Here is a 12,741-nt window from a genome sequence, read left to right on the forward strand (position 1 = left end):
ACACTGCTGGCAGACATCACAGGTCTGTTGGCTCAGCCCATCAGCCTTTCCATGGTGTAACTCAGCCCGGTGTTTAAGCGTGCATTGGAACTTTCCGAGGATCTCCAACCATCATGCCACCTGGTTGGATATCTTCTTTTTTCTGCACAGTCAGCGGATTAAACCAAGGTCAACTTGGAGCAAAAACTATAGGAATCTCTAGGAACTGCCATGTATGTATGGTCGAAAATGCTTTAAGGCCTTGACTATAGCTAGCAACTCTCTTGTTGTGACGCAGTAGTTCCTTTTTGTAGATACCAGAGTCTTGCTTATGTAAGCAATAACTATTTCTGCTTTGTTCTGAATCTAAGACAATACTGCTCCTACCTCACAACTGCTTGCATCTGTAGCTAAGATATATGGCTGACTCAGACTGTAGTCTAGAGCATGAAAGGCAGCCTGTTCTTCCTGCAGTAAAGGCATGTCCGCTTCTCTTCTTTTTCTAACAACTTATGCACGGACCATGCCATAGTGGCGAATCTTGTGATTTACTGGCGATAGTATCTTACTATGCCAGAAAAAACTTTGACGTTTTCTTCTGTCAATTCTTGGACCACCCTTTTCTTCTCAGGGTCAGTAGCCACTTCTTTGTTGTCTACCACATAGCTTGGGTAGCTTGTGACTAGAAGAGTTGCTTCTTAGCAGGCTTGAGCTTGAGTCCGGCTATCTTAAGCCGCTAGAACACCTTCTCTAACTGATGTATGTGCATTTCAAAGTTTAGTGTAATGATTACAGTGTCGTCAAAGGAGAGTTGTAGCATTTTTCAATGAAGCCATGCCGCATTCACCTCATTAGCCTCTAGAAAGTGGCTGGTGCAAAAGTGACCTCAAACAGCAGCATATTCCAGTTTTACTTCTTTTGTGCCTCCGAATCTAAAACTCTTATCAGTTGTCACTGATTAGCTTCAGCATATTTAAAAACTTGCTGCTGGAAAGGGCATTGAATCTGTCCTTTATCAGGAGAAGGAGTAAGCATTCTACTCTGTGACAACATTTAACCAGCAATAGCTAACGCAAAACAGCCACTGGTCATCCTTTTGGACCAACACAACAAAGAAACTCCAAGCATTTTTAGCGGGCTTAATGAGCCCTTTGCTCAGTAAATCCTGCACCTGATATTCTGCCTCGGCCTTCTTTTCTGGTCCAAGCTAATTGGATGGTTGACTCTAATTGGGTCAACCTCTAATTCCGAAGATCCAAGCTAATTGAAGAGTCTCTTCTTTTAGCTGACTGGAATGTTTCACATCGGAGACTCTACCCCTGTTTCATTCTTTTGCATTAAACGTGCCTTGGCAGCGCGTTAGCAGCCCGGCTAACTGTACAGCCTCTCTTGACACCTTGCAGTTTTTTTGCTACTTATAACAAGTCCTCCAAGTGGGCTGGCAACCCTGCCTTTTATGCTTTTGTATCTTGAGTCATGAAGCCAAGTAAAATAGGAGTGATTTTTTTTTACCTGATAGTCATCTGCTCTTGTACACATTTCAGCTTTTGTGCTGGCTTAGAACGTCAGAGGTTGATCGACGAGATTCAGACACTGTGAGACTGTTCTTTTATACAGGACCATGAGACCCTCCAGGCCGTCTTCTTTAACCCTAAAAGCGGTAGTTCCGTGTGGTTACCTGACATAGAATAGCCATTTCAATCCTGTCTAGTACCACTATGTCTCTCATCTTTTACACCTTAAGCTTGGTTCCCATATACGCCACAAGCACTGGCGACAGCACCGCGGGGTTATCAGTGGTGAAATGTGAACTTACACGCCAAGTACCGCTGGTAGTTTCCAGCGGTCAATGCAAGAGTAAAGCGCTGTTCAACTTTTGCAAAAAGCCGCAGACAAAAAATTTTCTCAAAACACTCGGGACAGGTAAAGGTCAGCACTTTCGAGACGGCATGACTAGCTGCCATTTTTATGCGATCACTAGCGATACAGTTTTATGTGAACATTAGCTGTCGAGCCTAGTGCTGCAAGTGTTTTGCTGCAACGAGGGTACTCTCAAGGATTTGGCATTTGATATGAGAACCAGGTTTTAATAAGTAACAGACCTGAACTGGTGAGCCAGGCCCCAGCCTACCGGTTCAAATCGCCTCAGTACGCCAATTCAGTGGACTTAGAGTACTTCATAAGCTGCTTTTATAAGGTAAGCAGAGGTAATGGCTGGATCGAGGCTGATAGGCTGCTGCTCTTTGAGAGCCTGAAAAAAGGAGGAGGCAGAGACAAGCTAACAGGTAACCAGGTCGAGTCGAAGCTGTCTTTGACGCAGCTCAAGGCTTGGTTTGGTCACTTATGGGCAGGATCACTAATTCTAAACTGACTACTTTAAAGAGAGTCGCAAAAAGCGCACAAATCAGAGAAACGGCTAGTACTGACTATTGGTTTTGCTAAAGCTTTAAATGATTCTATCTTTTGCAAATGGTGCCTCACCTAGCTGGCCGGACACACGAATTCAAAATACATTTCAACCAAAAATGTTTCAAGAAATGAAGGAAAGGTGTTGCAGAGATTTTCTGCCATAGTCACTTGAAACGGGTAGTTGATTCGATAACCTTTTACCATAGTCCCTTCAAATGGAGAAGTGACAAAAAGGTCTTCTGCTATAACCACCAAGAATGAGTAAGTGACAAATAGGTCTTCGGTCACCTGAAGCTACTATTAGGTCTTAACAAGACTAGAATTCAAATGCATGAATTGTAGCTCCGCTGAAGAAGAGTACCCAAAGCCTGGACTAGCCACATCAGGCAGGACTGCTAGCAGTAGGCTCAAAAATGAGTCAGAGGTGACCAAGCCTGTGACCACCCAGAAACCTGCCTTTAATGTGACAGGGCTGGCTCTAATCACATCTCACCTCAGAATAAATGGACACACCATAGGCCTGCTGCAATAGACTCAAGAGTGCTTGGGTCAGATAGTACAGCCCTCTTAAGGCAAATGTGCTGCCAAGCAAGTCAAAGCACAGGCTCTGAACCGGCCTTAATCTAAAAGCTACTTCTTTCCAGGGAAGATGGATGGGCAGTTCACCAAGTTTCCGATCGAAGTTGGATGCACCACAAATTTCTGAGCAAGTGTTTGACAGGCGATCTCAGGCACACGGGATCTACTTGAGGAGAATGACAGCCATGATGTTATTGCTGATAGAATGCTATTGCCATTCTATGAAGTCAGACAAATTCAAAGTATAAAGACTGTGAAGGTCTTTATAGTGGGCAACCTCAGTTATGAAGTCACCTTGGTGATGCCATCTCTACTGGCTCCCAAGTGCGCTTTAAAGTTTCAGCAGCCTGTGGTTTCTGTTGACTAGGGACCGTGGAGACAAATAAACACTGAGGGCTGGAGTATAAACATAAACTATAAGAAGTATAAAGCTAAGTTGGTTGGAGTTTTAATATACAACCCTATTTAGACTAGAAAGGTTGGATAAAAATGTGTTCTCTATTATTTATCCTTATTGTGTCGACCAACAGCTCTGATTCTCATAAAACCAACTATCATACAATATAACTATTATATTTCTATTTAGGCCATCTGATGAGCTGATGATCTTTTTATTCCGCTGACTCTAGAGAGTGATTGTGTTCACCCGCAAATAAATTAGTTCGCAAATATGCATCAAAAAGGCAGTTTGCGCAAAACTTAACTCCGCGAATAAATTCATCCTGTGGGGTATCTATCATATTTCTATTCAGCTCATCTGATGAGCTGATGATCTCTTTATTCCGCTGACTCTATAAGCTGGCATGTTGTACTCTATCCTTATGCTGCCTTCTCTAGTGTTAGCTAAACAGAAATGTGAAGAACACCCTAATTACCAGACTAAGGCCTACACCTATACAATCTGTAGTGGAACCTCTGCAACTAACTTAAACTGTAGTCGTGTGTTCTGTCAGGCTTACGCTAATGGGACGGATGCGGTGACGCTCCCTAATCAGAAAGAGTATGAATTTATAGCCTCTATAATAAATCAAACAATAAATGGTAGTTTCAAGTACTTTCCTGGGTTTTTTCAAAAAGCGGATACAAGTATGACCCATCAACAGGAGACTACTACTGGACAAGTGTCCCTGATACAGTAATCACTGTTAATAGTCTAACTTATTGGGAGCCCTTCAGAGAGTTCATTACCAATTTTGACAGTTTGCTTGCTGCCTATGCATTGACAGCTACTTTCCTTCTTGATGTCAATGGGCAGCGGTTTTTAGGTGAAGCTTTTGGAGGAGGAATCTCATGTACACCGCTTCACGGTAATGCTGTCTGCATAAAACGAGGAATTCAACGTCAACCACTTAAGACACACTTACCTTCCAAATACATATTTGTCTATCTCATTCTTGGTGGTATCGGGGGTTTTCAGCTGGTTGCACTGCTTATATTTTTCATAAAAAGTGCAAAAAGAAAAAGATGTAAAAGAAATGGTGGCAGGTTCCAACAGGTTCCACCACTCAAGGAAATCTTGATAAAAAACTTTTCATTGCGAAAGTAACATAGGTACAAGCATTAAATGAGAGAAGAGATAGATTATGCATATAATAACCACCTCTGTCAACTAAATATGTTAACTAAATCTGTTAACTAAATGTGTTAACCAACTATATTACCTACCTGTGTTAACTACTTATGTTAGATACCTGTGTTAACTACCTGGGTTAATTACCTGTGTTAACCACCTGTGTTATTTTAAAGTGTATACCACTTTCATCAATTTGTAGTAACTACCTGTGGTAACTATTTGTGTTAACTACCTGTGCTAACTACATGAGGTAACTTTATGTGTTAACTAGCAGGATTACCATGTAGTTTATACAAGAAAATAGAAGACCTTACAAAAAAACTAGGGCTACACACATGACTCATTTAATTTTTATAAGGACACCTGCAGGGAGTGTCACTCAACAGATTCTCAAAGAAGAACTGAAGCACATGTCTCATTATCTGCTTGCTTGTAATATCTCTCTCACAGGATATGTTATAAATATTGTGATGATGCAACGACAGTGAGTTACATTTAACCAATATTAGTTTCTGATTATGTAACCTGCTTTATTATTGGTCGAATCTACTTTCTCGCTTTTGATAATACAAAAATTCAGTGTGACAACCTGACAAGAGATTGTAGCAAAAGATCTTCTAATGGGAATGAGATTAGCAATCTATGGTGCTGAGGCTTTTTGAACCAAATTCTATGAAACAGCTGTCAATCTTTTCAACTCTTTTAATAGTTGCTTCCAGATCATGTATATGACAGAGAGACAACAGCTACATGTATGCTAGGTTGAAGAGAGCCTGTCTTGCTGAAGTTGCACCTCATCTCATTGGCTAGACCACAAGTGATGTGGGAAATTCTTAAATTTAAAACGTTACTAGAAACTGCAATCCAGTCATTACATGTGTTCTTTTTATCACTTATAAACATGAGAAAGAATCTTAGTATCTTTTATAAAATTACCTCTTTTCAACATTTTATATTATTGAGAAAATCAAATATTTGTCAACGAATTAGTGCCAACTTTATTTTAACGAAATTGCTATAATAAAATGTCATGTAGCAATAAAAGTCAATTGTAGACATTTATAATCTAAAAGAATTTAGGCATATATAACATAAAACCCAAATCAAATCAGGTTGTTAAAGCAATTCAAAATCTAAATTATTTTTCGCAAATTTTGGCAAAATACTCTCAAAACAAATATAATATATAGCGGTATATAAATCAGTTATGGCAAAATAGAACCTGGAGAATTTTAGGCAGATATGAAAAGATAAAATAAACAAGGCTTAATCAGAGAAATGAGTCCTATTTAAACACAAGTGACATGTTAGTCGACCATCAAAGGCTTCCAATTTATACAATAGTGCATTGTTACTAGCTGAGTGTAAGATTAGTACTACGTGTACACAACTTATAGGCTGACTCCTGAGTCCGGCTGCTAATTTAATCTGTTCTTGAGCAGAGACACATTCCTAGCACTATCTATGTTCTTGTTTACTGTGTGTTTGACCTTGAGGAAGATGTGCAAGGGGTCATGAATGATGGTCGATCGTTTTTCACAGAAAGAACAGAGCATATAATCAGTACAGTAGCTACAATAAACATAGATGGGTTTTTTGGCTCACAGTAAATGAGTTACTACATCTTATGGATCTTTGGTTTAATTGAAGAAACACAGTTAACTCTATGAAAACACCTGATGAGTCAGATTGGGGAGACAACTTAACTTGCTGCACATTAGACAGTATGTCAACCTAAAGAGTGAAAAAACAATGAAACAGCATATTCTATTGTCTTTCATTTTATCTCGGTGTATAGAGTATTATAAAAAAGTTATTTACAGTTCATGTGGCCACCTAAAACGGCTAATCTAATCCACATCAGAGAAAGAATCTTCCTTACACTGCAAAGACATAGAGCAACAGGTGATACAAGGTGTCAAGACCGTATATGACAGCTATGCAGATTAATAAGACACGAAAGATGGTTTGTTAGCTGTTTAGCTAGTTTTCCATAAAAAAAACTTACCCGCAGTAATAGCAGTCTCCCTTCACATAGCCTTTTCCCACTTTGGCACACCTGTCACAGGAAACTCGGCTTGTGATTCTAAATTGACTGTCTGAGACTGACTCAAACACCTGGTGATCATCGCGAGTGAAGTCCATTGCCTTTCCCATCTCTATGGCTCCCTACACATGAGAGGATAACTCTCAAGTGAATATCAGCTTAAGAAGAGAGATAGAACTATAGTTGTTGCTCTGAGGATTTATAATTATCTCCCCACAGAAATGTTCCATTTATTATCACTGCTTGGATATACTGTACTTGTTATATATATTGTATGTACCGGTATATCCATATGTCCTATATGTATTTATGGCATCCCACACATGAGTAGATAACTCTCAGATGAAAATCAATATAGGAAGTGAGAAGACACACACCGTTTCAGACTTAGCTATTTTGACATGTCAAACATGAAAGCGTAGATAGATGCAGACAATGAAAACATTCTCAAGAGACAAGAAAAACATAATAATTGCGACAGAAAATATTGCTGCTACACAAATAATAAATGAAAATATATAGAGCTGCAAATGACAAAAAGTCGTAGTTATTGACAGCAAGTGTCAGTGAGTCACAGTAAATGATAGCAGGTAACAACTAAAAACGGTATGTGACAACATGAAGCAGTGACTGTACAGTAGATGGCAAGTGTCATCAAGTGACTGTAAACGATAGTTTTATTAATACTTGACACAGCTGTTAGAAGATCTGATTTAGGTTAGTGACTAGTAAATTCTTAAAGACCACCTGTTTGTCATTGTCAGTTGCTTGTCTCACCTCAATAAGTAGAGGACCAGATGGCACTGTCTCATGTAATACTCTCTTCAGTTTGAGGAAGATATGTGTCTTGTCATGCTCTTCACCACTCGGGTTCCTTTCACAGTCTTCACAAAGGTTATAATCTGAGCAAACTCTGAAAAATGGTATCCATGGAAACAGTAAACAGAGTTAATGGTCATGATGACTGCTTTGAAATGTGTTTATTGGTTGAAATCAGTAGAGTATGCATTATTATCGGCCAATAGGATTAGGTAAACAATCCTTTTGATTAATGGCTCTCTCAAAGAAAGACAGTCACCTGTTAGGATCTGTCACTCACTTACATGTAGTAACACTATAGCCACTATTTGCAATGTGATCCATTCTAAGTAATATGATAACCCATCCAGCAAAGTAATGACAACAACCAGGAACAGTAACATATGTTAAGGTTGATGGGTAACTATGAACCATGATTGTTTCATAAATAACAAAAGTACATCCAGTATCTGATGTGTTACCAGTCAGTGATTGGCTGATGACTATATTACACACTCATCTAATGATGTTGTTGCTACTCACTTATAAAGAACACTCCGTCCCTAGTACTTCAATATTCACTTACTAGTAATACAGTGTGACCAGTTCTCTGGTTCAGTTTGTATTTAATACATTTACCTTCTGTTACAAAGTGACAGTACAGAGTGTGTAATGAATCGCACTCACCCACAAATGTATCTGACTCCTGTAAAGTCTTTTTTGTTACACATAGAACAGACAACTCCTTTATGCTTTTTAGCATTTTTGCCTGCATATGAAGAGCAGAGTTTGTAAATTATGAATAAAAATGATATTAAACTGAAATTCCTCACTATATTTCATCAACTATTAAAATAAAGTAAATCAATTCCTAAACAGAGTTAAAGGCAGATCTTCTATATTTATGTCTATAGAATTCAGCTAACAGTACACAGAAGATAAAAAGAGGAACTAACAGTCAATGTAAGTAGGTCATGGCAAGTAGTAAACAGCTATTATATGATATACTTACTAGTATCATTGACTTTTGTGTCAGCAACTGTAAGAAGATATACATGTAATCAGTATAGAGGACTAGCTATACTTTTAGTCTGGTGTGTGTATGAATTTACATTAGGAGTTGCTTCCCTTGGCAAAGTAACCTTTTTAACAGCTTGACTAGAAGAGGAAATCAAAAATTTTGCAGATCTAGGAGGAAGCTAGCTGTGAAGCACACTTAATGACCTTTGATGTCTTTTTGACCTCTTATTGACCTCAGAAGTGTGGAAAAGTTTAGCAGGAGGCTAGATTGCACAAATAGAGCGACTATGTTTACAAAGAAAACATGAAAGAGAGGATAGCCGACGATAGAAGGTTTTACAAAATGTCACTATTGACAGTAGCAGTTTAGAAAATAAATAGTTGGAACAGCTAATTTGAGGTATAACTGAATGAAAGGGGAGAAGTGTAACAGACTATTTATGGGGCATCATCTCTATTGCTTTTTAGTAGTCTCCTGAGGTCCATCATACAATCTTATATTGCAATGTAAACGTAAACTCAATACACATAAATTGTTAAGATCGCAAGCAAAATTAGGGGCTATATAGCTCTAGACAATTGAACATTGCTTCATTATAACATGCATAAACCTAAAAAGTAGTTGCTCAGACTTAGACATTATTAAAATATGCAGTACCTATACACCCTTAGCATAGACCTATACACCCTTAGCATAGACCTATACACCCTTAGCATAGACCTATACACCCTTAGCATAGACCTATACACCCTTAGCATAGACCTATACACCCTTAGCATAGACCTATACACCCTTAGCATAGACCTATACACCCTTAGCATAGACCTATACACCCTTAGCATAGACCTATACACCCTTAGCATAGACCTATACACCCTTAGCATAGACCTATACACCCTTAGCATAGACCTATACACCCTTAGCATAGACCTATACACCCTTAGCATAGACCTATACACCCTTAGCATAGACCTATACACCCTTAGCATAGACCTATACACCCTTAGCATAGACCTATACACCCTTAGCATAGACCTATACACCCTTAGCATAGACCTATACACCCTTAGCATAGACCTATACACCCTTAGCATAGACCTATACACCCTTAGCATAGACCTATACACCCTTAGCATAGACCTATACACTAGTAATATAGACTTATACACTAGTAACATAGACACTAGTAACATAGACACTAGCAGCATAAACCTAGACACTAGTAATATAGACTTACTTTTTACACTAGTAACATAGACCTAGACACTAGTAACATAGACCTAGACACTAGTAACATAAACCTAGACACTAGTAATATAGACTTATACACTAGTAACATAGACATAGACACTAGTAGCATAAACCTAGACATTAGTAATATAGACTTATACACTAGTAACATAGACATAGACACTAGTAACATAGACACTAGTAGCATAGACCTAGACACTAGTAATATCGACTTATACACTAGTAACATAGACATAGACACTAGTAACATAGACACTAGTAACATAAACATAGACACTAGTAACATGGACCTAAAGACTAGTAGCATAGACCTAAACACTAGTAACATAGACATAGACACTAGTAACATAGACCTAGACACTAGCATCATAGACATAGACACTAATAACATAGACCTAGACACTAGTAATATACACCTAGACACTAGTATCATAGACATAGACACTAGTAACATAGATCTAGACACTAGTAGCATCACAGGAAACTTACTTCTTCTGAGGATCTCCTGTCTCACTAGCTCACTCTTTTCATAATTGCATCTGAGTTTCTTTAGTTTTGCTCTCTCAGGCACAGTTCTCATGTCACACTCCTGGCATTTATCTTTGTCTCCATCTTGTAGGCAGGCTAGACAAAATGTATGCCCACAGTCTAAATCTCTTGGGTCTGTTAATAAATCACTACAAATCTTACAGACGATATTGGGAACAGCAGCTGACCCGAATGTAGCCATTACTGATACAGATCACTCTCTCAGTGATTAGCAAGTTATTTATCAACAAGTTGCAGGAGCGTAGCCAGGAATGTGTACCAAAGTCTGAGGGGTGTAACTTTTGCATTGGCTTCTTTAATAAAATTGCTTTGACTAGTTGTTTAGTAATTCAATAATTTAGTTATGCAAACAGCTACAATTTAATTTTGTTGAATTTTGTAGCAAGGTTTTTTGATCAACATGATATTCATTCCACCCCTTTTATATCAAACTTTTCAGGATGAGTAATCAGCTTTTGGCGCAATCATCCGTCGGCTTCGGCGAACATAGGAATTTCCCAGTCACGTATTGGACTTCCCAACCACTTACCGTAGTGCGTTGCGCTGTAGCCCTTCCATACTCTTGGGCACAGACCTATTACCAGTACCATACTATAACTGTATAGTTAATAGGTCTATGTTATTGAGTCATAATGAGAGTTTTCACAAAATACAACAAAATGAAATCATCCCGAGATAGGCAATCTGAGAGCAGAAAGGGGAGTGAGAAGCCCAGAAACAAGTATGGTAGAATATGCGATACTGAAAGTAAGTCTTGTTTTTTTTTCACTTGAATAGAGGAAGTTATACTTTTAGTTCATTTATTCAAAAGTAGCTTTATGAAAAATTTAGCATTGTTACAGCGACTCGTGGCCTTTTACCAAACAAATATTATAGCTTGAACTATTATTATTATTATTATTCATTACTAGTATGGTGGCAGTTTAGTGAAACGGGACGGGATCATCATGCGAAATAAGTAGATACACAATTATTTTCAGAAATGAATATATAATATTGCCATAAGGAGTATTTTAGAGTTCTGAAGTTTAATGCCCTAACGAAACATTTAGTAGTATATGTTTTAGGTATTTAACATATTTGTCTAAAATTTCAACAAACACTTGCCTTAGTTGATAAATGTTCATGTTCCTACATGTGAAAATAACTTTTATGTGTTGCAGCAATAGAGGTAATAGAGAAATTACAGTATTGTAATGCTTAATGCATAGTAATGCATTTTCAAATCCAAAATAATTTATGACTAAAAACAACTTGTTTTGATCATAGCGAACTAAACATCACAAACTACAGAAAACAAACCAGTAGTATTATTTTTATCCTTTAAGGAATCTACTAAAGTATTTATTATATTATATCACATTGAATTTAAAAATTTTGAGAGCTAATGTAATTTAATGTAGTAGCAGACTAGTAATAAAAAACAAGATCTATTTTTCTGAGAAAAAATACATAATATATATTTTTAAAGAAAATGAAAGATCAGTGTTGTATATAATTAAGAGTCATCTTCTCTCACACTATACATTCGTTTACATTTCATAGTTATCTTACCGTATATGCTTAGCGGTTATCTTATCTTTTATATTTGTGGTTGACGCATGTGCACGGATCGTTTTCCGGCAGTTACTGTGTACACGCGCTTATATTAAATACTCGTACTTGTGTTATCGCAGCATATTCGATATTTACTAATAAAGATATATACAATAGACACACAAATACAACATGGTAGCAGCAGTGGAGCCTACAATATTCGGTTGACATTTTGTTAAACGTTTACATTGAATAGCGATACTGTAAAATAAATAGTTATTTCGTCACCATTGTGGATGCTTACGGACGTTCATACGAGAATAATAGAAAGAGATATTTACGATGGCAGAAGAAACTCAAGATGTATCGGCATCGGCCATCAGATATCGACCTCCTCCGCTGAGTATGCCAGAAAAGTTTGACTTTGATGATCCAGGCAGTTGGGCACGATGGTCAGCTCGGTGGAAGCGCTATAGGGAGGCGAGTGGCCTCAAAAACCAGCCAGAGACCGACCAAATAAACTCTTTGCTTTATGTCTTTGGTGATCAAGCTGAAGATATAGTGCTGAGCAGGAACATTACAGAAGACACTCATAACAATGTACTAGGAGCATTTGATACATATTTTGGACTGAGGAGAAATTTGATTGCCGAGAGGGCAAAGTTCAATCGTCTCAGCCAAGGGAGTGACTCTGTGGACGTGTTTATTAATAAACTCCATCGACAAGCAGAATATTGTGACTACAAGGCACTTAAGCAAGAACTGATCAGAGATCGCTTAGTAGTAGGAGTACAAGATGATGAGTTGTCGGAGAAACTCCAGGCTATGCCCGATCTGACTCTAGACGTCGCTACACTCACAGTGAGACAATATGAGGCTGCAAAGCAAGCTCAAACAATAGTAAGAGGAAACCGTAGCGGTGAAGTGGACTCGATACGAAGACAAACAAAATATCAGAGTGACAAAAGGCAACATTCGGCATCAATGGTAGCTAAATCA

At 38.1% G+C, this 12,741-nt stretch overlaps 2 protein-coding genes across 2 annotated transcripts; one reads left to right on the top strand and one right to left on the bottom strand.

The window, feature by feature from the left end:
• Nucleotides 1-5,623: 5,623 nt before the first annotated feature.
• On the bottom strand, nt 5,624-8,417 carry LOC137396913 (uncharacterized). The gene is made up of 5 exons (XM_068083208.1): nt 8,398-8,417; nt 8,073-8,154; nt 7,365-7,500; nt 6,549-6,709; nt 5,624-6,112 (listed from the first exon to the last, which is right to left on the bottom strand). The coding sequence occupies exons 2-5, from the start codon at nt 8,114-8,116 to the stop codon at nt 5,959-5,961; spliced, it is 495 nt and encodes a 164-aa protein (XP_067939309.1). The 5' UTR covers nt 8,117-8,154; nt 8,398-8,417; the 3' UTR covers nt 5,624-5,958.
• Nucleotides 8,418-9,054: 637 nt separating this feature from the next.
• Nucleotides 9,055-10,383, top strand: LOC137396690 (zonadhesin-like). Its single transcript, XM_068083005.1, has 2 exons — nt 9,055-9,556; nt 10,277-10,383. Exons 1-2 carry the CDS (start codon nt 9,055-9,057, stop codon nt 10,381-10,383), a joined length of 609 nt encoding a protein of 202 aa, XP_067939106.1.
• Nucleotides 10,384-12,741: the final 2,358 nt, after the last annotated feature.

Source organism: Watersipora subatra, chromosome 5 (assembly GCF_963576615.1).
Source record: "Watersipora subatra chromosome 5, tzWatSuba1.1, whole genome shotgun sequence".
Taxonomy (NCBI): Eukaryota; Metazoa; Bryozoa; class Gymnolaemata; order Cheilostomatida; family Watersiporidae; genus Watersipora; species Watersipora subatra.